At 34.0% G+C, this 27,560-nt stretch overlaps 1 protein-coding gene across 6 annotated transcripts in view; it reads left to right on the forward strand.

Annotated features, from left to right (window-relative positions):
- Positions 1–27,560, forward strand: part of Smp_085540.1 — a gene marked incomplete at both ends in the record, with an annotated part of 49,469 nt that overhangs the window by 16,090 nt on the left and 5,819 nt on the right. Inside the window, 15 exons of one of the 6 annotated variants that reach the window (XM_018795464.1) lie at positions 272–451; positions 1,000–1,120; positions 4,266–4,324; positions 7,374–7,461; positions 10,710–10,797; positions 12,912–13,169; positions 15,028–15,703; positions 17,931–18,245; positions 19,405–19,637; positions 20,535–20,613; positions 21,155–21,400; positions 22,383–22,802; positions 24,276–24,402; positions 25,416–25,597; positions 26,953–27,465. In XM_018795464.1, coding sequence (XP_018646981.1) covers positions 272–451; positions 1,000–1,120; positions 4,266–4,324; positions 7,374–7,461; positions 10,710–10,797; positions 12,912–13,169; positions 15,028–15,703; positions 17,931–18,245; positions 19,405–19,637; positions 20,535–20,613; positions 21,155–21,400; positions 22,383–22,802; positions 24,276–24,402; positions 25,416–25,597; positions 26,953–27,465 — 3,585 coding nt within the window. Of the gene's footprint in view, positions 1–271; positions 452–999; positions 1,121–4,265; positions 4,325–7,373; positions 7,464–10,709; positions 10,798–12,909; positions 13,170–15,027; positions 15,704–17,930; positions 18,246–19,404; positions 19,811–20,534; positions 20,614–21,154; positions 21,401–22,382; positions 22,803–24,275; positions 24,403–25,415; positions 26,032–26,952; positions 27,466–27,560 lie in introns of those variants that run through there. The other 5 variants (XM_018795475.1, XM_018795487.1, XM_018795498.1 and 2 more) reach the window with 5 other exon arrangements.

The raw sequence follows: 27,560 nt of genomic DNA on the forward strand, positions 1-27,560 counted from the left end.
AGATCCAATCGTTTACAAGTCTAGCTCCGACCAATTTAAGGTGTTATGCAACTATCTTTTAATGCTGTTGATTACTAATTGCCTCAAATCTGATGTGATTGAACTCCACTGTTTATAACTTCTCATCAAAACCCAGGTAATAAGCTTTTGTAGTTATTCACCAATTAACATGTAGGCATGTTGTTAACATAAAAAGATTAATGGAAATCCATTATATTTAAGTTTAATAATGTTTGTAAATCTTACTTGTTTTTTCCTCCATGTTTTCTAGCCCATGGGTATCTTATCCATTCTAGAAGAAGAATGTATCGTTCCCAAAGCTTCAGATCAAACATTCTTGTCGAAATTATATGATAATCATTTAGGTAAAAGTCCTAATTTCACCAAACCAAAACCACCGAAGCCAGGACATGTAGAAGCCCATTTCGAATTACATCATTATGCTGGATCTGTAAGTAACCATGCATATGATTCATATGATTTTATCTCATTAAAATAAAAATTGTATATCCATATTGCATTAAATTGACTGTATTCAATGAAATATATAACAATATTTCGAGTGAATAATAAAATTCTCAGTATGTAGCTGTGGAGATTGTTGGATTTCATTGAAATCACGAAATGTTCGTGAGTTAAACCGAAGTACTTGTATTCTATTGCCGCATGCGGGGTTGTGGATGTGCACTGTTGATGCATTTCATATAAGGACGAAATGGCCATCCAATGCTTACAAGTTTTGAATGTTGGTCCATTATTGATTGATCCATGGTTTCGATGAATAATAAGAAGTAGGGCATTTCAGGTATTTTTTTATTTTCATAGCTTACTAGCAATTTTATTCGGAGTTCGCTTTTTACAATTTTTTTGCAGTGATTTTGTAGAAGTTAATAAGACTTTTATGATCCCTGCCTTTTAATATAATGCCTTTATGTAACCATTCATTTTCACAGGCAATGTGATTCACTCTCTTTTTTTGTAATCTTATCATCTTTCTAGGTTCCATACACAATAACTGGATGGTTAGAAAAGAATAAAGATCCACTTAATGACAGTGTCGTTGCATTATTAGGTGATAGTAAAGATCCTTTAGTATCCAATCTATTTACTCCAGTTGTCGGTAAGTAGTAACTTTTAAAAAATTTACTTATTTACTATTATAAAATAAGTGAACATGTAAAATGACATCAGAACAATTAAAGTGCTTAAACTTACTTACTTAGTTACGCCTGTTACCCCTCGTGGAGGAGCATAGGGCGCCCACCAGCATTCTCCATCCAACTAATTAACCCGCTAAATAAACGCTAACCAGAAAAAAAAAGAATTCAAAGTGCTTAAAAGCAATAACTTAATAGTTTATATCACAAATTGACCTGATTTAGTCAATTGTTAAAAATTAGAAGACGTATTTCAATATTGGAATGAATAACAGAACTCATTAATGATTTCATTTAGGATTGAAGTCAAGATCTTCAAGGTTCATACTTTCTACGTTTCAATGATTGTCTTCATGAGATTAGTTCGTTATTGTAAACTATGAAGTCCAATCTCTTGTAGTAATTACAAACTGAATAATTACTAATTTCAGTTTATTATAAGTTGAAGTTATCCATAGTCTAGTTATGTATTTGTATTACATTTTAAATCTGTTTACTTATGTTTTAACTTGTAAATAAATACCAGTGGAGTTCATCTAAGTCTGTTGTCGAGATATCAACTCACTGAAGACAATTGGTGAACAGTTGCCCAATTTCGTGGGTTGGTTGAAGTTAGACATTTACACCGTTGGTTGCCGGCCAGCTCAGTGGTCTAGTGGTTAAGCGCTCGCGCGTGAAACTAACAGGTCCTGGGTTCGAATCTCGCGAGGCGGGATCGTGGATGTGCCTGCTGAGGATCTCCACAATAGGACGAAACGGCCATCCAGTGCTTCCAGGTTTTCCATGATGATCTAGCTTCAATTGACTCATGATTTCAACTATGAAAATAAATACTTTGTTTGAATAACAGTAATTGATGGTGATATTTACTGAAATTAGTATCTTGTAAGTAGTATGTTTTCAAAAAAATATAAATAGCTGATTATTCAAGAAGAACTTTTATTGTAAATCAGCTCTTGATTATTAAATATGATCCATGATGTTGAGATAGATATCTTCTTCTTCTAATATTACCCGGAGATTATATTGAGAAGTATTGATTAAAATATTTTTTGAATGTTCAATATTAGATTTCGATTCTCATATATAATCAGAGTTATTTTTCAAAAGGAATCAATAAATGTTTTACACATCGGATTGAAAAGATTCAACTGAAAAGTTTGAATTTGAAAAGTACAATTCAGTTAATAACGGGATTTTTAGTCAGTTACTTCAGGATTGGGTTTCATCGGCACATGAACTAATGGTAGGGAGTGAAGTAGTTGAGCGTCTCTACCGCTTCACTTATCTTGGGAGTCTCATCAGCCCTTGTGGTCTGATGTGTGACGAAATTTCAGCACGGATACAGAAGGATCGTCTAGCTTTCGCCAACTTGCGTCATTTGTGGCGTAAGCGAGATATCCGTCTAGCAACCAAAGGACGGGTTTACTGTACAGAAGTTCGTTCCGTCCTACTTTATGGCAGTGAAACATGGCCGATAAGAGTAGAGGATATTCGTAGGCTACTAGTATTCGATCATAGGTGTCTTCGAAGCATTGCTCTTATATCCTGGGACCACCGAGTAAGTAAAGCAGTTGTTAGGAAACGGGTACTAGGTAAGGATGGCAAATCGATTGATGTAGTAGTGAAAATTCATCAGTTGAGATGGCTGGGACACGTGTTACGTATGCCCAACCACCGACTGCCCCGACGTGCAATGTTTTATGGTGTAGGAGTAGGTTGGAAGAAAGCTAGGGGTGGCCAGACCAAAACGTGGCACAAATCCATGAATTCACTGACAAGTGGACGGAGCCATGTTGGTAGGTGTAGACTACCTGGTTGGGATTCGCGAAATGATAGCAACCGATGGTTAGAGACCTTTAATGACATGGCTCAAAATGGTTTGTAATGGCAAAGGTGCATTCACACTTTGTTTTCTGCTAAATTCTAATCTTGTGAATCCTTCATATCCCTTTCTTCTTTTCTCTTTTCAAATTTATTTCACTGGATTATGCTTCCTGAATAACATCTTCAAACCCTAATCTTTCACATTAATGCTTATACTCTTACTACTTCTACCACTATGGGATTTGAATGGACAACTGCATCTCTATGTTAATTCTTTCTTTACTATCCACCATATCTGGTCGGGATTGGTAATGGCTAGGTATTAGTAGAACATGATCCAAAAACATCGGTAGACGAATGTTCACACAGCACTTCAATATGTGATATCAACAGAAATTTTATTCACTTACTAAGGCATGAAATCAAATACAAAGTTGAAAAATAGAAAGAAGTTATCACGTAATTATTTGTGTTCATTAGGTATTAAAATCTGGTACGGTGAATATCATTGAAGTTTTATTCAAATAATAAATATGAACAACTAGTTGAACGACTAACATATTGTTTTTCATCAAAGAATAATCAAAATAAAGTAGCATTTAATATGGGATTGGCAGTGAAATCCAGGAAATCTGTTTCATCCTATTTAGAACTCACCAACTAGAAGTATCTACAATTTAGTGCTGGTGTTTACATTAAGATTCAAACTTAGAATACTATAGAATGCACTGAGTAACTAACTTTATATACTTTTCAGAAGAGGGTTTTGTGGAGATTTTAGTAATTTTATATAGTTGAGATCACGAGTCAATTGAAGCTAGACCATCATGGAAAACCTAGAAGTACTGGACGGCCGTTTCGTCCTATTGTGGGAGTCTTCAGCAGTGCACATCCACTATCCCGCCTCGCGAGATTCGAGATATCAACTCACTGAATACATTGGTGAATGGTTGCTCAAGTTTGTGGATTGGTTGAAGTCAGACATTAACACCGTTGGTTGCCGGCCGGCTCAGTGGTCTGTCGGTTAAGTGCTCGCGCGTGAGACTGAAAGGTCCTGGGTTCGAATCTCGCGAGGCGGGATCGTGGATGCGCATTGTTGAGGAGCTCCACAATAGGACAAAATGGCCGTCCAGTGCTTCCAGGTCTAGCATCAATTGACTTGTGATTTCAACTTTACAAAGTTTTATTTAATCTTTTAAAATAAGGAAAAATTCTTATTTCATATTTGTAAAAACTTCAACAAAAATACATATGTATATATGTATATGTACATGTATATAGGTGAACCTGGTAAAAAGACGAAAGGTGGCTCTTTCTTGACAGTGACCTACATGCACAGGGTAATTCTTATTACAACAACAACACCGAAAAAAACAAAAAACAAAACATATAAGCTAATAATTTAACTCGTATGCTAATCTGTTGTCTCATCTTATAGACTGTTGCTATGTGGTTATGACATTGTGCTGATTAATTTATTATCTGCTTGCTAATGCTTAAAACAAAACAAAAGAGAAACAATATCGATTAATAATATTGATTTGATATAATTAATAATCTAGGTGAATTATTCCTGCATATTGTTGTTATAATATGCATTTTCGAGAGCAAACAAAATCAAGATTTGCTTCATTTTCATTTTTTATTCATTATACAAAATGAAACGTATATTAAAGAGTATTGTATATTCGATGAGACTATAATTTATGAACGATCTGATTAGATTTGGAGTAACAGTTCTTTGATTTTACCGCGACATTCATTCATTTGCCGGCTCAGTGGTCTATCGGTTAAGTGCACTGGCATGAGACTGATAGGTTCTGGATTCGAATCCCGCGAGGCGGGATCGTGGATGCGCACTGCTGAGGAGTCCCACAATAGAACGAAACAGCAGTCCAGTGCTTCCAGATTTTCCATAGTGGTCTAGCTTCAATGGACACATGATTTCAACTATATAAAATAGTGTTTTAGTGAAGATTGTGGTTGGAGGTAACTTTGAAGGAACTGACTCTCTCTGATGGATTCAATTCCGTGTAATTCAACTTCACAGTTAGAGATGTTACCTCTGAGCTATCCGGGTGGCGACTGACCTCCTGTAGGACTGAGATGTATTTACAATTGATTAATCACTGGGTGGTGATCAGTCAACTGTGAGTGTTTTATTCAGTTTAGCTAATGTCTAACCCCAACCATCAACTGTAAATCATTATGCTTAGGATGTAAGTGGATATTCTCAAGGTCACTCTATAGTCACTTAAAGGTCATCCATAAATTATAATCTCATCGTATATTCTATTTAAGTATTTAAACAATATAAATTCACTGCATTCTTATTATTATTTACAATTTATTTTGGCTTTAAATGCTTAAGCATGCTAATTGAAAATACACGAAACATCACATGGCCAATTTATTGTTACGTAATTGTTATATCGATCGTTTGTTTTTATTTATTTACTTTCATCTTCAATCTCACTTAACTATCATATCGTTTCTATTTGCACTGATATGCACAAGTAAGTGGCTATCAGAAATCAGTAGCTGGGTGGATAACGCGATGGCGTTTGAAGTGAAAGGTACTGGGTTCGAGTCCCAGAGTGAAAAACAGCTGACGAGTCCCAAACAGGACGAAACGCGCATCAAACTGGATTCCACTGCTAGCCACTATCCATCTTTGCTTAATATGAAATATACTTAGTACTGTTTATATAAACTACATTGCTTTATCAAACTGAATCTTTGAAACTTAGCTTAATCGTCGATTTGCTGATTATGACAATAATTATCATTATTACTTTTTCTTATGTGTTATTACTTCTTTATTTATTTTGTTTTGCATATAATTTGCTTAATTTATTCTATACTACATCTTCTAATAGACGAAGGTGGAAAACGTAAAAAAGGCGGTGCTATGCAGACAATATCTGCTGTTCACAGAGTACTCATGTTTTTGTTGTAGTTGTGGTTGTTGTTGTTGTTGATGATACTGTAGATTCTCTATTGAAAATATTTAGCCTATAATCGTAGTTGACTTGATTGTGTTCCTTTCAACAATTTGTTCTAGACTAATCCTCTAATCGCACGTAACACATATAAATTATATTGTATTACCTCATAAAAAAATATGTAAAGAAATCTTAGATGACATATGTGTTGCATCCATATCGTGTTGAATACACAATACGATATTTCTATTTGTATATGTGTGTGTGTGAGTGTGTATATGTTAGCTTGTTATGGTAGTAGTGATAGTAGCAATACCTGTAGTAGTAGTAGTAGTAGTAGTGGTAGTGCATCTTTTGGCACAAAATCAATATTTCCACTCGGTAAACAATTTGAGTACAGTAGAGTTTTTGCGAATACATTTCCCTTCATTTTTTCAAATGAGTAATCATTCATCAATGATGTGTTGTTATTATTGTACGGATAATTCTTATAGATAGTTTTCACATATTGAAGGTTTTTTTAAATATTGTTTAAAGTAGAATTCCTTTTTTGAACAGATTATTATTCCCTTTACTTTGAAGCGAAAGGTACTGGGTTCGATTCCCAAAGTGAACATCAACTCGGAGATGCAGTGTATCCAGCTAACGAGTCCTAAATAGGACGAGGCGTGCGTCCTGTACTCCACTGCTAGCCACTATCCATCTTTGCTTATAATGATATCTATTTTTGTTTCATTAATAGCTTGTATAGGATTAAACTATAATTGCTGTATACTTCAAGAAATCAAATGTATATCAATGTCATCATAAACTAAATATCAATTATTGTGAAATCACATTGAATAGTTCTGTTGTTTTAATTACGAAACTTTTAAACTAATCCAACTTGAAACCTTTCCATCATCTTGTGACCATCACATTATAATTGAGCTATTAAACCTGAATTTCATAGTCAAAATGATTAGAAATCATTATGTTTTTCTATCCTCAGTAATTATTATATTAACTAGGTAACAAACTGTACACTTTTTTAACTATTCCAAATTAAATTTTGTTAGACATTTCATACTACTTACAAACGCATTTCAGTAGCATATGAGTAATTGATAATAATAACAGTGATCCAGGAACTGCATTGATTGAACAAACAATTCATTGAACTATAGCTTATCAAATTAGCATGTATTCTTTCATCTTTCCTTAATGCATGTACTTGTATTGATTAGTTATACTTAGAAATAGTATCTACCAAGCATGATATCATTGTTATGATGAGTATGCCAAATTATTTTGGTTGCTGTTTGTTATTCGTTTATGATTATGCATGGATTCTTCTCTTTTCTTTTCTTTCTTTCCTTAATTTGATTACTTTATCTTTATTTTTCTTAGTTTATTGTTTCATTTCAGTTCATTTTAATGTTGTAATACTTGTGTTTAAATTTAGGAATCATTGAATAAATTAATGAAAAATTTACAAAGTACCAGTCCATCATTTATTCGTTGTATTGTCCCGAATGAATTTAAACAACCTGGTGAGTTATTTAGCTCTTGTTTTATATTATTTTATTATTCAATTATTCAATGTTGCAATGAATTCTGAAAGTTCCATACTAGGAAGAAACGAACTTTCAGTGCTTTTAAGTTGTCGATGTTGGTCTAACTTTAGTCGGTTCCATTACCTCTGAAGTGAAATAATTCGTATTTATACAGACTTTGCTGATTGGCAGAACGATGGATTAAAATCAATGTGATTACTATAAGAATAGCTTAAACTCATCCTTATGCCACAGGTTTAACAAGATTTCTGAGATTTTACTTTTTAGAATGTGAGTAATAAGGAAAAATTGAACGAGTACGGAATCGAATAAATTATACATATGACTCTTTAAGTTTGAATTGAATATATATACAAAATTTGAACCTATTTGGTCGGAATTTCACTCACGGATACTTTAAAAACTCTGATAAATCTTCTGGTGGTAGTTTGCAGAATCAGTGATTAAAAGTTGAATATTTTATTGTTTACCATACTGTTTAGTTGCTTTGTGATTGTAAGTAATCAACAGAAAGTCCTGGACCTAAATTTAGTGTTAATTGAGACTATTTAGCAAGGTATAACTGTGTTCTTGTGGCAACTGCTACTTCATGTGGGATTTAAACCCTTGACATCTAGTCCCACAGTCTATGATGTTACCACCGCTAATCTGAACACAGCTGACCTATGGGAGTGAGATATTTACATTAATTAATTACTGATTAGTGACCACCATGATACTTACCCAGTGTCCTAATTTTGACCAAATTCTATCAACCAGGTCGAAGTGTCTCAAAGTGTTGGGCTTGATGGCACGAGTTTAAATCCACCTAGGAGGAGCAGCCCTCCCAAGATTTCGGTTATACTATGATAACAATTGCCATCAACCACTAATCTTAGGTCCAATATTTCCCACTGAATACCTCAAACTACGTTGAAGATAAAGTCCGTAAATTTATCTATTTCTAGCCTCTTAAATAATTGTATATACAACGCCAGGTATGCAGTCTTATGTATTCCACTACTAAATGGTGTATTCGTACATATTATGTAGCTGAAATATCACAATATACTCTTAATGTCTGAAATCCACTTCTTATTTGGATAATTTGATAGTTTTAGTTATACTCATTAGAAATCCTTTTATAATTGTCTTGTGTTGTAAGCTACGTATGTTGACAGATATAAGTAGTATGTAGCGCTAGTAGGAAGTTGGATGCTTGACAACAGAAGATTGAAATCAAGAGAATAGGAAGGAAACCAGAGAGCGATCAAAATAAGAACATAATTAGAGGAACAATGGATTATGTGAAAGACAACTCAAAGAAGATGTGCAAATAATAAATTGGTTATCCCTACTTGGGTTCTCGTTTACTATAGTTTTAGTTACATAATTATCTTTACATTGATCCTTTATCTATAGAGCTTATGAGAGTCCCTATGAAATAATCAAACTAATTTAAAAAAGCAAACTACTGTAATTCCATAAGTTTAGTTATTAAACAACAGTTTTGTATTACACCACAAATTATTATGTCTAGAATAAATTCTAATCATATAATTACTTCGTATAATTCCTCATATTGAGATCATGAACCGATCAAGTTTAGATCACCACTGAAAACCTGGAGCCACTAGATGGTCGTTTCGTCCTAATACGGGACTCACCCGGTTACACGCGAGACTGAAGTTCCTGTGCTTGATACTCGCGTGCGGGATCTTTGATGCAAACTTCTGAGGAGCCAAATATACTAGAACAAAATGACCGTCTATTGCTTCTAGATTTTCAATGATGATCTAGCACTGATCCATTCATGATCTTAATTAAAACCTAACAATTTCCATAAACCCTATACTGATAATTCATTTACACTAAAAGATCTAATTAAATAAAATCTATAATTTTCATTTTTTTTTAAAAATTAATTATTTAAGGTGTCATTGATGCTCATTTGGTTCTGCATCAATTACATTGTAATGGTGTACTTGAAGGTATTCGTATTTGTCGTAAAGGTTTTCCAAATCGTATGATTTATTCTGAATTCAAACAACGGTAAGTTTATATTAATTTATTTTATTATTGAATAAACTCAACAAAAAGTAATTTAATCATAGAGTCGCTAACCCCATGCCTAACCCTCCTCCTTTATCCGGGCTTGGGACAGGTAGTAGCCCTCAGAGGGGCTACAGGCGGAGTTATGAGTTGTAACTGATTAGATTCAAGTATATTGAAAGTAAAATAGACTTTCTCAATGAGATTGGACGGTTGCCTTACTATAACATAAATTGATTGAGGTTTAAATATATCATTAAACACTGACTCAATGGTTCTAATAATGCTTAAGTATTCGTCGTGAGACTTGAAGGTCCTAAGTTTCACTACTATCATGGTGGTGAATTCTTGAGTAGTTTGATTAGTTTCATACTGGCAGAAAACAACTGTCCAGCAATTTTTAGCTTCCAATAATGCCATGACTGTGATTAATTTGTAATGAATACTAGTTATGAATTCAATTTCCACTAGGCTTCTTTAACCAATTTAATATAAATTAAAATGATTTATGTAAGATGAACAGATATTTAGAGTAGATCATGTGGTATAGTGATGTAAATGACAAGATGAAAATATTTTCTATGGTTAAGATCATGAGTCAGTTGAAGCTAGACCACCGTGGAAAACCATATAAAATTACTAAAATCTCCACAAAAACCCCCCTTGTGATAATGATCATATGCTCACTAGTGACTGGCTCCATGAGGTGATTCCTGGAGTCCTAGTGAGAAGTCGTGGCCAGTGGAGCTAATCCATGTCAGGTGGAGACAAGTATCTACCTCAGTACAATGGAAGTTGGTCGCGCAATTTCGTGGATTGGTTGGGGTTAGACATTAACACTGCTGGATGCCAGCTCAGTGGTCTATCGGTTAAGTGCACTGGCGCGAGACTGGTAGGTCCTGAGTTGGAATCTCTCGAGGCGGGATCGTGGATGCGCACTGCTGAGGAGTCCCACGATAGGACGAAACGGCCGTCCAGTGCTTCCAGGTTTTCCATGATGGTCTAGCTTCAACTGACTCATGTTCTCAACCATATAAAATTACTAAAATCTCCACAAAAACCCCCCTTGTGAAAATATTTTCTGTTAGCTACTTGTTACTATTATAATGCGAACGATGGCTTAGTGTTATTACCAAATAGGATACTCCGTCGGTACTCTGTGTAAAAATTTAAAAGACTAGAATATATGGTAGACAATATTTCATTCTACACAATTACAATCCATTTAACGTTCAATGAATTCAGCAAGAAAAGAAAAGTAAATCACATAATAATTGGTCAGTAAGGTTTTCTTTTCCACATTCAGTGAACAATCATATCATGTTTTCACTAACCACAGACTATATACATTTTAGTACAGAAAAGATTCGGTTAGACTATAATTTATGGACAACGTTTGAACGACTCCAGACTGACCTTGAGAGTGTCCACCTAATAACCAGTGTGAGGAATTTCGTTCTCTGAGCTGGATGGTTTGGTCATGGAGCTTTCATCGTCCTTGTGAACAACATCATCAGCACAAACTTCGGGTAGATACAACCAAAACAAAGAAATAAACAATGACAGATTTAAGGTCAATGAGAACCAATCAACATGGAGGTGCACAGGACAAGCTGTGAATTGTAGTGCCTTGCTTCCATAATAGTTCACTTCGATAACCGTTATTATTCCAATCTTAACGGTGTATAAAATCAGAAGGCAAAAGGAAGCGGCAACTACATTTTTATTGATAAATGATGCAGATCAGAAAGCTATGGGCACGTGAGCAAGTGTAAGCGAGCGAAGCAAAGATGATGCATAGTGGAGATGGCTGGGAAGCCAACCCGCTATGAGCAAGCATTACTCAATATTTATAATCAGACAAAAATGAATGACAGACATATGATGAATAGGATACGAAGGGTACACATATACGCTCATATAAAAAGTAGTCAAGGTTAATAAGCGAATAATTAACAAGATCGAAAATGACTCATGATATATAGGTGAATTGGCTTGGCCAGTAGCTAGAATAAAGTATATGGGCTTAACATAACAATCGATACTACAGAATCACATGTGGAGAAATTCAAACACTTCACTTCTACTCGAAGTTTGTGCTGATGATGTCGTTCAGATGGTCGATGAAAGCCCCATGACCAAACCATCCAGCTCAGAGAACAAAACTCCATCAAAATCACCCACCTGAGCTACAAATCTTCTCCACCATCTCAAAAGTGTGAGGAATTACAATTGTGATTTACAATTGATGGTTAAGTTTAGGAATTCGATTTAGGGTTTTCATTACTAACTGACATCAACTACAATGCCAAAACTCTATTTAACCAAATAGATGGGTGAATTTCCCGCCAAACTTCGAGACCTATTAACCTAAACCTGATTGGTTCGGTCGTAAATTATAGTCTCGCCAAAAATTCAATTTAACTCTTCTGAGAAAATAAAATATTATCTGATGGAATGTACAAGAATATACTAGAATATAGGTGATGTACTGAAAAACCTCAATATAATCATTATGATCTCATCATATCTACATATAAAGAAAAGTGAAAATAATCACATTTCCCAGCAAAACGAGTTTGATATACTTTAAGTTCATAAATGTATTCAATCATATATCGGGAGGAGGAGGAGTGTAGGAGTTACTCACTGATGTGACGATGTACTTAAAGTTAGAAAAATGATGCAAACTATTAGATTATGGGTTTGTCATATCAGAAATTCATGTTAATCTACTTGAATGTGAAGATTCTCTAAGTTTGATCCTTTGTGAGTTGCTTGATTGTTGGTGACTTTTGAGAATTTTTTAGCTATATCTAAATAGCTAGGTTTTTTTTCAACAACTCTCCAGTCTGTGTGAATTAATGATGGAAGTCATCGAATTAGTATATTATATATAAGTATAACATATTATTTGTAGGATTTATTTAAGATAATAGTTAGTTGAGGGTTAGTGGCAGGACGCCCTATCTTCCACAAGATGTACCAATAGTCTTTAGAGAGATGAGATAACATTTAGGATTCGATTCCGTGTTATCTAACTTTACAGTCTTAGACATTTCCACTGAAAATTTTCGAGGTACGACTAACCTATAGGAGCAAGATGTACTTACAGTTGAATGATCACTGAATAGTGACTAATTTCATATTCATCTAGTTCTTTTTAGTGGTAATTGGACTTTATCGATAAAGTTGCAATATGGGCACCAGTCTGAACGACTTGATATCTCACGTACTATGTTTTGATGTTAGATGTTTGGAGTTAGTCATCAGGAAATCTTTTTAGTATACTACTACAATGGCTTATATCATATTAAGTTATGTATAATATAACTAATGAAGTTTTTTTTTCCTTTCTTATATATATTATATCTTATCTTCTTTGTCATATGAAGTTACTCGATTTTGGCACCAAATGTTATACCTGATGGATTTGTTGATGGTCGTCAAGTTACAGAAAAAATATTGGAAGCAACACAATTAGATAAAAATCTTTATCAATGCGGTAATACAAAAGTATTTTTCAAAGCTGGCACCCTAGCTCATTTAGAAGATTTACGTGATGATAAATTAAATGGTATTATTAGTTTATTCCAAGCAGAAATTCGTGGTTATTTAATGAGAAAACAATATAAAAAGCTACAAGATCAACGGTAAGTTTTTTTCTTCCAACACAATAATAAGTAGTAAAAGTAGTAGTATATTTTAATGTTGTTCATGTCAAATCAATAACAGTTTTGGATTATATGAAAATGTTATAAACGGTAGGATACTTGTTATAACTCTAGGGTTTCTTGTTATAACAGTCCTTTCACTTTTTACACGTATGTGGGACGTTAATTTACCTTAGATGAATATTTACACTAGATTTCCCACCCAGTGTCTATTCTAAAGGACCTCAACACAACTTAGATCAAAAACACTAGATTAACCTGACTAGAACGTCAATATATTTCCACACCAAAACCCGACACAATCCAACAACAAGGAACAGTCAAGCAATAATAATCAGGATAGGGGAATATATAACATATATAACACCTGTTACTATATTCTATATGACTGACTCAGCAAAACAACCAATCATTATCATTCTCGCTCACACATCAGAAAAGATTTTTCTTTAAATGTTGAAACCAAGGTGAAAGGATGTCTGAAGTGGTATAAAAACAAAATAAGTCGGTTAGTGTGTAGATAAAAGGTCCATAACGAAGGAGAGGGTGGAAGAAGAAAAAACTGAAGGCTAAGATTGTTCTAAATCTTCTAAATGTACGATATAAGCTTAACGATGCTGATCACTTTTGTAGATCAGCATATTGATTTTAAAATGGCCAATTCGATGTAATTTCGACAACCACTTACATTAATTCATTTTGAATTTGATGATAGTTATAAGGGTTATTTCTTCTCGACAGTTGAAAATGATAGAAGAAAAAATACTTATTCATCGGTTACCTGTAAATGAAATTCAGTAACAGATGGTCTTGATAACTTGAAAGCTTAACCACAACGCTGATGAAACAACTGTTTGAAAACTGTTACACATTGAGTTTTGTGTGTTAGCTTCGTACTTTAAAGCTTTACAGTTTTTAGTAAAAATTCATGGCCAAAGGTATGGTGTTATGTTTTAGACTAGACCTTTTTTTAACTCTCTTATTCTGCTCGGTTTAGGTAGCCTCTCTACAGTTACTAGTTGTATAAAGGAAACACTTTACTATCGCCACATTCCAATACAATCAATGTTACGGTTTGACCCTGTTATATCGATTGAGTGCGTGCTGATTCCTACCAATGAGAGAAGAGTGAATATATTGATCGCCTAATGATACACGAAAACCGTATGAGCAGTCTTCGGTACTTATCAATCCTGCTTTCTGTCTAGACCAGCCAGTTAAGTCCACAACACCATTAACAGCCTTTGCAATATGAATCATTATTCAAAAACATACTGAGTTTATATACAATCAAACAGACCACCTCGTACCGTAAAATAGAAAATAACATTTGTACAAGATTTAGCCAAATGTGGCTATGAATAGGGGGAACAGTAATTAATAGACTAAGGATAACTCAAGAATGGTAAATCGTATAATAATAGTCTATAGGTCAAAATAAAGCTTATAATAAGTGAGACACGAATATGAATAGTTAAGTTACTTAACAATTACACAATAGGAAATATACTCATTATATTGGTCAATAAATAGTTCTCAAAAGTTACTTACGCCTGTTACTCCCAATGGAGCATAGGCCACCGACCAGCATTCTCCAACCCACTCTGTCCTGAGCCTTCTTTTCTAGTTCTATCCAACTTTTATTCATTCTTCTCATGTCTGTCTCTATTTCTCGGAGTAGCCGAGCAGTCTAAGGCTCCAGACTCAAGAGTGTTCTCAAAAGTTACCATGCATAAATCTCCACGAGATATAACAGACCCACAAACGTTTCTCCTTTTAAATCTTACCATTCAATATATATCAAATATCTTTACCTTCTTTTGTTTTTCATTTTCAGTGTTGCACTTACATTAATGCAACGTAATATACGTAAATATTTAGTATTACGTAATTGGCCATGGTGGAGATTATATACAAAAGTGAAACCAATGTTAAATATAGCACGTCAAGAAGAAGAAATGAAAAAAGCCGCTGAAGAATTAGCCAAATTAAAAGAAGAATATGAAAAATTAGAAAAATTAAAAAAAGAATTAGAAGAACAAAATGTCACTGTATTACAACAAAAAAATGATTTATTTTTACAATTACAAACTGAACAAGATAGTTTAGCTGATGCTGAAGAGAAAATATCCAAGCTTGTGCTACAACGTGGTGATATGGAACAACGTATTAAAGAATTAGAAGAACGTTTAGCTGATGAAGAAGATCAAGCAGCTAATCTGACTGAAGTGAAAAAGAAAATGTCCGCTGAAATTGAAGAATTAAAAAAAGATGTTGAAGATTTAGAATCATCATTACAAAAAGCTGAACAAGAAAAACAAACTAAAGATAATCAAATACGTACATTACAATCAGAAATGGCACAACAAGATGAAATGATTGGAAAATTAAATAAAGATAAAAAAAATTTAGAAGAACAAAATAAACGTACACAAGAAGCATTACAAGCTGAAGAAGATAAAGTGAATCATTTGAATAAATTAAAAGCTAAATTAGAATCAACATTAGATGAAGTAAGTTGATTATGTAATGTGACCCCTATGTTTATAATTTCATTACTTACTTACGCCTGTCACCCCTCGTGGAAGAGCATAGGCTGCTCATCAGCATTCTTCATCTAATTCTGTCCTGGACAATCCTTTCCTCATTTGTGTTTTCCTTCAGGATTCCATGTTAGCGCTTGACCCGTGATGCTATTTGATGATTTCTGTAATGTATGTCATATTCACTTCTCTTCATCTGGAAGTTGATTTGTTCCCTCTCAGAGTACGTTCTAACTGATGGTATCTGGCTAATGAACAATGAGTGTATTGAAGGTTGTGGCTGTGATGTTGGTTGGAAGTTGTTTTGAGTTTCATATACATTCTTTTTATTTTAATTACTTACTTACCTACTCCTGTCACCCCTCGTAGAAGAGCATAGGCTGCTCACTAGCATTCTTTATCCAATTCTGTCCTGAACAATCCTTTCTAGTTGCTAATAATCGGTTTCATGTCTACTTTCAATTCCTAACACACGATGTGTACTTTGATCTTCCATTCAGGATTCCATGTTAGTGCTTGACTCATGATGTTGTTTAGTGATTTCCGTAATGTATGTCATATTCATTTGCAAAGTCCTTTTTCTTAATTTCTCCTTCATCTGGAAGTTGATTAGTTCACTCTTAGAGTTGGTTGTTACTGATGGTATCTGGCTAATGAACAATGAGTGTATTGAGTAGACAATTGTTTATAAATACTTGTACTATCAATCGCGTTGCAAATGGCTCACAAAGTAACGTCTAATATTGTGAAACCATAAAACCGATTGGAATCCTCCAAGAGGGATTAGTTCCCTAAAAATCCCATGTACACTCTGCTGAGGAGTGTCAAATAACACAAATCCTAGACCAAACAAAATCTCTTGTCGATTACTTCAAATCATCTAAATTTAGTGCTCGCAATGTTGAATCCCATAGACTAGCGTAGACACATTGTAACTTGTTCATTTGAATTTGGTCAACAATGAATAACTAGGTGAACACGACATTGATCAGTGATTATTCGATTGTACGTCTATAAATTATGTAGAGAAAGGAGTAGTTGAGGATGTTATCTACATTACAATATCCTTTTCCTAGCAGGATATGATGACAAAAATATTGACAGAGTAAACTAGAAAAAATAATCTGACTTTGGTTTCACATTGAATTTATACTATTAATCTACCTTTTGCTTCAAATGGAATATGTCAAAGACATTTTGAGTTATAGTTTGATAAACCTAGCAATTTCTAGACATTTTTATCAACAAAAGCGTCTAACAACACAGAGCATTACTATACACACAAATAATATAAATTGTTTCAAGTAAATAAAGTTTCTATGAAACAAAGAAACGAAGAAACAAAGTTGAACTAGGTCTGTTGGGAGATATCAACTCATTGAATACATTGGTGAATGGTTGCTCAATTTCATAGATTGGTTGAAGTTAGACACTAGCACCTTTGGATGCCGGTCAGCTCAGTGGTCTAGTGGTTAAGCGCTCGCGCACGAAACTGATAGATCCTGGGTTCGAATCTCGCGAGGCGGGATCGTGGATGCGCACTGCTGAGGAGCTCCACAATAGAATGAAACGGCAGTTCAGTGCTTCCAGGTTTTCCATGGTGGTCTAGCTTCAATTGACTCATGATCTCAGCTATATGAAACAAGGAACTGTTAAAGACTTAAATAGATTGGAATTACAATACTAAACTGGATTACATGTCATAGTATGTTGTGTCATTGACTATCATATCGTGCATTATTTATCGACGTTCGGACTGATTGGTGAGATGACCATTTTATGATAAGGTCCCTGGTATTGAAGAAATCTGTATAAGACTGGCACCATTACTCCTCAGTTAGAGTCCGAGAGATAGTGCAACTTAATGGCTTGAGAAGTCATCAGATATGGATCAGAATAGAAGTCAATGAAGATCCCCCAATAGTTCTATTTTTACATCCTTCATATAAGTGAGAGGAACTTGCTTAGCTGAGAGAAATATTCCTAAGTACATATTTTTATTAACTGATTTATTACAAACTATTTTGAATCACTTAGTCTTCTTTTTCAATTAAATTTCTGTTTCCTTCGTTATCGTTATCATCCATACTTCACTTGTAGTGCCGCTTATTTGTATTGAATATAAAATGAAATTATATTTACTATTCATGTTCATATTACTATTATTATTACCTCACACTACTTTTTATTTATATAGATGGAAGAAAATCTAGCTCGTGAACAAAAGATTCGTGGTGATGTAGAAAAATCTAAACGTAAATTAGAAGGTGATTTAAAAGCTACACAAGAAACTGTTGATGATTTGGAACGTGTAAAACGTGACTTAGAAGAACAATTACGACGTAAAGAAGCTGAAATTGGTGGTTTAAGTGGGAAATTTGAAGATGAACAAGGTTTAGTAGCACAGTTACAACGAAAAATTAAAGAACTTCAAACACGTATACAAGAATTAGAAGAAGATTTAGAAGCGGAACGTGCAGCTCGTTCAAAAGCTGAAAAGAGTCGACAACAAGTAAGTAAAGTTTTATAGTTTATTGAAGTTACAAACTTATATTCAGAATAAGGGAGTGTTAAATAGAGAGGTGAATGATGTTTCGCTTTGATTTGGTTGATCAGATGAATGCCAACTATAAGTGGATAGGTAATAAACAAAAATAAGTTATCGGGGTGGGGGGAGGGATTTGAAAAATTAGTATAATTAGAAGATAGATTTCATTACAAATCGGTATGAAATGAAGAATAATTGAAAAACAACTCAGCAAATGGATCCAAATTTGTTCAGATGTTATCAACAGTGAATAGTTACAAATTAATTTAAAATCATTTAAGTCACATCAAACAAATATACTGAAATATAAATTATGATCCATTGAATTTATAAGCAAAGATGTATGGTGGTTAGCAGTCGAATCCGGGACATGCATTTCGTCCTGTGTGGGACTCATCGGCCGAATTCACCTGCATCTAAGTTGATGTTCATCCCTGAACTCAAACACAGTACCGTTCGCTTCAAACGCCATCACGTTATGCACTTAGATAATGAGTCCTGACAGCCACCTGCTTGTGCAATAAGATGAAGTTTAAATTTACTTCATGTTGTTTGCTTGCATTTTCCGATTGTTGTGCATATGTGCATCCTGTGTGGATTGCCTCGATACTGCCTTAAGTCACAAGCTTCATAAGTAAAGATGGTTGGTGGCTTGTAGTGGAAACCAGGATGCGCGTTTCATCCTATTTGGGACTCGTCAGCTGGATGCAATTGCATTCCAGAATTGGTGTTAGCCAATACAGATAGGGGTTAACATTGGCAATATCAATCTGATCCGTAGAAAATGCATATATATTAAAAAGACACTGATCAATTACGGTATTTAACACAAAACAACCAATATACATAAATAAGACTTCACTCCATAACACAAGTCGGTGGTTATCTGAACTCAGTAGGTAAGTGAATGTATAACATGACAGCATCTGAACTGAATATTACTGTGTCTGATTCCCAGAGTAAATGACAATTGTGAGATACAAGTACATTCAGTTGATGAGTCCTAAATGGAACGAATGGATGGATTTTATTCTTAGCCCCTATCCATCTTTATTTGAATATCTACTGTTTACTTAGCTAATAAACTTTTTTCTTCTTTTTCAAAAAAATATTACAATAAAAGCTTGAAAGTGAATTAGAAGAAGTTGTTGATCGTTTAGAAGAACAAGATGGTGCTACAGCAGCACAAAGTGATTTAACTAAAAAACGTGAAGCTGAATTAATGAAATTAAAACGTGATTTAGAAGATACACGTTTACAAAATGAACAAGCTATAGCTACAATGCGTAAAAAACAAAGTGATGCTATTAATGAATTAGCTGATCAATTAGATCAAGCTAATAAAGCTAAAGCAAAGTAAATGAATAGTTTATGAATGATTTTTTGTTATGAATTTAAAAAAAGAGAAGGCTGTATGCCAATTTGTTATTGATTTTATGTCCGACTTTTTATGATGTGATTTATCCACCAATCGGAATACGACTTTTCTAATCTTAACACCGTGCCAAAACAATGACGTTCGAGCGGTATGAGTAGTTTAGTGTTCTTATTGATCCTTTGTCCATCTAGCCCTTCCAATTGAGTCCAAAACACTAATTACAGCTTCTGCTATGCGAATCATTTATTTCAAGCATACTCGGTTTATATACTAGACAGACTGCATCACACCATGAAATAGAAAATAATATTTGTACAAGATCAAGCTGAATGTGGCTGTGAACGTGGGAGACAATAAACAATAAAATGAATATAATTTAGGGACAGTGATTCGTATAATAATGATGTATAGGTCAAAATGAAGCTTATAATAAGATGAATATAGATATACACAATCTAATCACTTGATAGTTAAACAATAAGAATATATATATAGAATAATAGTCCATTAATAGATCCTGGAAGTTACCCGTACTTATGTGACTAATAGAATTCAACCGTGTCGGGTGTGAGGCACTTACCCACCGAAAACAGTAGAAGATGGTCACGCACTATCGTGAATTGATAGTAGTTAGACATTAACACTGTTGAATTCCGACTAAGTGCTCCAGAGGTAAGACATTCGTACGTGAAACCGAAGGCCCTGGATTTCAGTCCTGCATGATCGATTGTTGGTGTACACTACTGAGGAGTCCTGTGCTAGGACGAAACGGTCGTCAATTGCTTCTAGGTTTTCTAGATTGACCTAACATTGATCATTTGATGATCCTAATAAATATTCTACATTGGTATATTTATAATTATTTTTATTTATAGAGCTGAAAAAGAACGAAGTCAATTCAAAGCTGAATTAGATGATGCACATAATCAGGTGGATAGTATTATGAAAGCTAAAGTAAGTAGATTAGTGAATTCTCTTTTGAATTAAGTTTTGTTTTCTTTTTTTCCTTCGACGATCATGGTGATCAAACACAACTTATTGTTATGAGTTCTGAACGTTACATAAAGTTATTTTACTGCTTTTCATTCAATGTGATGTAAAATAAAAGTCAGCCACTTTTGAATTTCGCGCAAAAAGGTCAACAGATTTTTTCTCAATTCTGATTGGTCCATCCCTATTCTACACTTTTATGAGTAATTGTATTCTGAATGGGAATTTGTGGAGATTGTAGTAATTTTATTAGGTAAATTCATGAGTTGATCTAATCTAGATGACCATTGAGAACCTGGAATCAATGGATTGTCGTTTCGTCTCTGTGTGGGACTCCTCAGTATTGAGTAATCACGATCCTGCACACACATGAGACTCGAACTCAGGACCTGGGATTCCGCGTGCGAACGTTTAACCTCTAGATCATTGTGACTATTCTATTCAGAATTCATTTAATCTAATCTGATTTAATTCCTTTTTTTATTTTTTAATGAAAAAAATTTAGTTGAATTCCGAGAAAACAGTGAAGGCTCTAGAATCTCAATTACAAGAAGTTTCCGTGAAATTAGATGAAGCTACAAGGAACTTAAATGAACAAGCTTCAACTAAAGCACGTAGTAGTCAGGAAGTTTCTGAATTACAACGACAATTAGAAGAAGCAGAGTCACAATTAAGTCAACTGAATAAAATTAAACAACAACTAAGTGCACAACTTGAAGAAGCACGTCATAGTTTGGAAGATGAAAGTCGAGTAAGTGTAAAAAATTAATAATGTTTTATTATTGTAATTGAAGTTGGTCAATAGGAATGATCGCCTACAAGTATCCAATGGTCACCTGAATTAAAGTAGTATTCATATGGATGTTATTGAAGTGACAAAAACAGTGAGACTGATTATAGACACCTCGAAATCAATGGTTTCACATTACATTTACTGAATATTCACCTGGTAATCACTATTGTTTGATAATTCCCTAGTTTTAATCTAGCACCAAATTCAGTTCAAGAATTTAAGACTTCACAAGGACCACTATACTCAATGAATATTGTGTCAAAATGCAATAGTCCACATTACTATTTTTAATCAGTTCCAGAAATAAAACGCGGTCATCACATGATTCCGTTGGTTGTAATCTTTTTCACTGGGAGCGGCAAGGCAGTTTTCACTTCCCGGTCGCTTATGATGATGAAGTATACTATTTTTCGAGATACCTTAAAAGAACACTAGACTACTACTAGTTTTTTCCAACTGTGAGGATGACAACACAGCTAAACAGATATCTACTTAAGGTCGAAGATTCATGACTTTTTGGAGTGTAGTTTTGACACATTAAGCCTACATTTTAAAGGCCTTAACTCCGGTAACGGACTTTAGTGAGACTAGGTGACATGTATTATTTTTAGGATTGACTTTTTCTAACACCCAACAATACAAGAAATATAGATAAATTCCAGATTTCATTGAACCTAAACCTTATCTACTTTGAGTCGTACTCTAATTCACTTTTCTTATCCAATCTAACTTAGTACTTTCCATCTAAATGTAGTATAATGAGTTTGTGTATTGGTTGTTTAAATCTTCCCATTTGGTATGTTAAAGACTAATTGGTCAGTCTCGCTCATTGGCATATATACATCCCACGCGGACTACATCGATATTACCTTAAGTCTTAAGTATCACAAGCAAAGATGTATTATAAATGATATTCTTCTTCTTTCTAATATTTATTTAGATGAAAGCTAAACTAAACGGTGAAGTACGTAATTTAACTAGTGACTTAGATTCATTACGTGAAACTTTAGAAGAAGAACAATCAGCTAAAGGTGATTTACAACGTCAATTACAAAAATTACAAGGTGAATTACAACAATTACGTTCACGTGGTGGCGGTGGTGGAGATGTTCGTTCTGAAGAAGTTGAAGAATTAAAACGTAAAATGAATGCTAAAATACAAGAATTAGAATCAGAAGCCGAATCAGCTAAATCAAAATGTGGACAATTAGAAAAAACTAAAGCACGTTTACAAGGTGAATTAGAAGATTTAATGGTTGATGTTGAACGTGCCAATGGATTAGCTAGTCAATTAGAACGTAAACAAAATAATTTCAATCGTACATTAGCTGAATGGCAAAAGAAATATGCTGATTCTCAGGTGAGTTATTACATGAAACAAATTGATTCTAAGTAGGCAATTAGTGGAAAATAGTAAAGATTTAATAGTTGTTTCTTCATAGTATGAGACTTTTCAGAATTGCGTATCGATGATCCTTCAGACTATCAAACAAAAGGCTTCTAGATACTTGTCTGATATTTTTCATCTAAATAATCACATAATGTTTAATGTCTAGATTGACATCCAAACGTCTGATTATCTAAGAACTGCCTTCATGAGGCAAACTCGAAAGCGATATTGCTGAAAGAATTATCAATGATTCATTGAACGATTTATTAGTAGCATTCCTGATTCAGTATACATTTACAATTCTGTTCAGTAGATTGTATTACGTTATAATAATATGAATAAACAGAGTTTGAAGTGATGAGCTTATACTTTATTCGTTGGAGATAAGTTTCAACTAAATCCTGATAAACGATACTGATTGGATCCTCGGTTCAGCCTACGGTAGTCACTAATTACGGATAGTCGAAACTATTCTAATACTAACGAATCTATTATAAACGTGACAAGGCGGCAGCTAATAGGCACAACTCTTTGACAATAATTTTCAACAAGAGAAGCAGCAGTATAAATGAAAAATCGATATTTAACGAAGGTAAAAAGTGACATTTTTGGGCATGCCTGATCACCAGAAATCACTTAGTAAATGTCTCATTTTTGTAATTTGGTTTTGGAAATTTGAATTTCTCATTTTCTCTCCAAAAAGCACTCACTTTTACCTTCATTTTGTTTTTCCTACTTGGAAGGACCTTGAATATGATTGGTTCGTTTCCTCGTTTAGAACACCTTTTTGTGACATTTTCCAAGGACATTTTTGTATTGTATATATACACATGAGTTCTATGCTTGTTCGTTCGTGCTTCCGACTAATAATGGAATATACTTTTATCTCGACTGAATCTGGTCTTCTCTCTCTAGTTATCAGTGCTGGGAGCAGTGGATTAGTTTAACTTGTCCTGTCGTTGTCTTGCTGACTTTCGTTACTTTTGCCGGTTTCAGGTGATATCATAATCTCCTTAGACATAGCAGACCTTGTAGAACAAAACATTAAGTCAACTTAAAAGAAGGTTAAATAACATTAAAAATTGAGACATATATATAACTTCTGTTGAAGCTAATACTTAGTATTCAGTCGAATTTAAATGAATACTGTTAACTGTAAGCTGATCTTAGTGAATTATAAAACCAAGAACCATAAGACAACTGTTTTGTACCAGTTCAACGTAAACAAACCTCAGTTCAATTTTCAATTTGATCATAGAGTTACACATTATTGATATATCAAGTACTAGGTCAGAATAACTGTTCAGCAATTCCTAAATTTCAATGATTGATTATGTAAACTAAACAATTCAACAATCTTCACCATCAATAACAACCTTTCTTCCATAGTCATTTTGATATTGTTATTCTGTTATTATATCATTTTTTCTTTGTTTAACGTAGGCTGAATTAGAAAATGCTCAACGTGATGCACGTGGTCAATCAACCGAAATTTTCCGATTAAAAGCTCAATTAGAAGAAGTTCATGAACAAATGGAAGGGCTTCGTAGAGAAAACAAGAATTTGAGCGGTATGTTGATTCTTATATACTGGATAAATAACATCTCACTTAACAATATATAGAAAACTGAAGATCATCAATTACACTGATCTATACATTTTGGCTCCATAGAACAGCATAATTGAAATACAGAACAGTCGACTAACCTAAACAGAGTGAGAGAGAGAAAGAAAGGCAAAGCTCTTTAGCTTCGTTTCTGAACAAGATTTCTTTTGAGTAACAAAATTTGTATATAATCAAGTGACTAGAATAAGTAATTTGTCAATTAGTTACAAATGAATAATATGTCGGATACTCAGTTAATGGAGTCAACTGAAACTGTGTTTTCATGATTCTTCACAAAATTATACACTATTTCTGACCAAATATATTGCTCAAAGATATGTTTAATAGTTAGGCAGTGATCCCATATCTCTAGTATGTCATCTCATCAATTTTGCGCCAGTAACCTATTCCTCTAGAAGATCATCTTTTTAAACAAATCAGAAGTCATCCTAATAGCTCACTATTTATTAAACATTATGTAGGCAGTTTAAGATTCCATTCACAGTCCTACTGTTCTATAAATTTTGTCATGAACGTCACTCACCTATGATATTAGAAATTGATTGCGCAATATCACGACTTGATTAAGATCAATAATATGAACCACATGATGCCCTCTCAGTTATTTAAATGTTAAACGATCCACATGAGACTCAAAGGTTTCGGGTTCAACCCCTGTCGGTGAGGAGGTGTGAGTCCTCACTGCTGAGGAGTTCCACACTATAAAGAAACAGCTGTTAAGTACTTTTCGCTTTTTCAGTAGTTTCCTGAATAATGTCAATTCTCTTTATGAACTGTGAAACCGAACAAACTTCACGGACCCCTTACATTTATAAAATTTATAGATGTTGTATTGTAGGGTACCAACGTAATCACTGAATCGAAAGCCTAATGATTTCTGGTATAACCTAATTTCATTTGTGTTATTAACGAAATAACTATTATTTGATTTAATTACTAATTTCCCTTATAATTAGATGAGATTCATGATTTAACTGAACAATTGGGTGAAGGTGGACGTTCAGTACATGAAATTGATAAGAATAGACGACGACTTGAAATGGAAAAGGAGGAACTACAAGCTGCATTAGAAGAAGCTGAAAGTGCATTGGAACAAGAAGAAGCTAAGGTTCAACGTGCTCAACTTGAAATGAGTCAAGTAAGTAAAAATGTATTGCAGATGAGCAGTATTATATTCCTTATGAGATGGTGGAGAAGATTTTCAGCTGCGGTGGATGCTTTGGGTGGAGTTTTGTTTGCCGGGTTGTATGATTTGGTCGTGGAGCTCTCATTGTTTTTCTGAACAAAGTCATCAGCACAAACTCGAGGTAAAATTGAAGTATTCGAATTTCTCTGCATATGACTCACACCTCGTTCTGTGGACCTCAGTGTTGATTGGATATTGTTGACCATTAGCCCGTCACTGTCTGTTTCTTTATTTTGATTGTATCTTCCATTGATCTGATTCTTAGTCCTATATCTGTCCATGATTTTTCCGATTGGCTAATGGATTCGATCGATTTCAATGTGTTTGTTGATTGCTGATTGACTTGAGTATCAAAGTTCTAAAAATTCTACGGTACTTTTAGCATTCCTTCTATCCAAATTCTCAATATTTTTTCGGTCGAACCTATGTTCACAGTTGTCCACATGCATTGATATAAGCGAAGATGGAGTTTGACCGATAATTGATATTCGGGCAGGCAAATTTTGAACACTTCGCTTCCGCCTGAAGTTTGTGCTGGTGATGTTGTTCATGAAAACAATAAAAGCTCTACGACCGAACCATCCATCTCAGAGAAAAAACGCCTAAATAAGTTTATTTCTTTTTTGTAATAACTTTTCCGTTCTCATTCGAGAAAAAAGTATTACATTTTATGCTCATAGGAGGTCATTCAGGGCTTGAACACCTCAATTGTAACTTGTCAGAATGTTAATCTCATCGATGGTATGGATAAGAATCGTATATAGTGGAACATTAGTTCCGTCAACATTACTTGTACGCATTGCTAATGAGATCGATAACTAGGATGGAACCTGTATCTGAACAGGGTTTCCTACTGATTTCCTCCAACTTCAAAATATGATGTCGAATTACTTAGACTAGAAGCTATAGTTCAACTTGATCGATAGAATTTGTTCAGTACCAAAAAGTACTAGACAAATGTAACATTAATCATTATTCAGTTTTAACCAATCACTTATGTATGTGTACGTGTGCTTGTTGACTGTACAGACTCAACTAATTTTTCTCAGGGATCATATAGTAAAGATTAATACAGCGAATCAAAACATGACACTTTGTAGGTGATTTTCACTCTTACTTTTACTGTTCATTCAATTGTCTCATGATTACATTTAGGAATTATTTTCTTTATTTTCAAACACATCTTTTGAAATAATATTCTTGAAAGATTTTATAGACAAGCTGTTTCTATTGAAGAGATCCTCTTTTTCTTCTTTCTCTGATGATCAGAATCATTTTTTATATTTTGTTATTTGTCTATTGTTAAGATTCGTCAAGAAATTGATCGACGATTAGCTGAAAAAGAAGAAGAATTTGAAGCCACACGTAAAAATCATCAACGAGCTATGGAATCACAACAAGCTAGTTTAGAAGCTGAAGCAAAGGGTAAAGCAGAAGCTATGCGTGTTAAAAAGAAACTTGAACAGGATATTAATGAGTTAGAAGTTAGTTTAGACGGTGCAAATCGTGCTAGAGCTGAACAAGAGAAAAATGTGAAAAAGTTCCAACAACAAGTACGTGAATTACAATCACAATTAGAAGATGATCAACGTCAACGTGATGATTTACGTGAACAATTCCAAGCTGCTGAACGTCGTGCAACTGTATTGGCTGGTGAATTAGATGAATTACGTATAGCATTAGATCAAGCTGAACGTAGTCGTAAAATAGCTGAAGCTGAACGTGCTGAAGCATCGGATCGTGCGACAGAAATGTCTACACAAACTGCATCATTAGCTGCACAAAAACGTAAACTTGAAGCTGATTTAGCCGCTATGCAGGTAAGACTTAATAATGATATTTATTTTTTAAAAATAAATAATTCAAGAATAACTAACATTATTGAACAATTATGAATAGATTTTATTTACGTCTG

Source organism: Schistosoma mansoni (genome assembly GCF_000237925.1).
Source record: "Schistosoma mansoni, WGS project CABG00000000 data, supercontig 0179, strain Puerto Rico, whole genome shotgun sequence".
NCBI classification, from domain to species: Eukaryota; Metazoa; Platyhelminthes; class Trematoda; order Strigeidida; family Schistosomatidae; genus Schistosoma; species Schistosoma mansoni.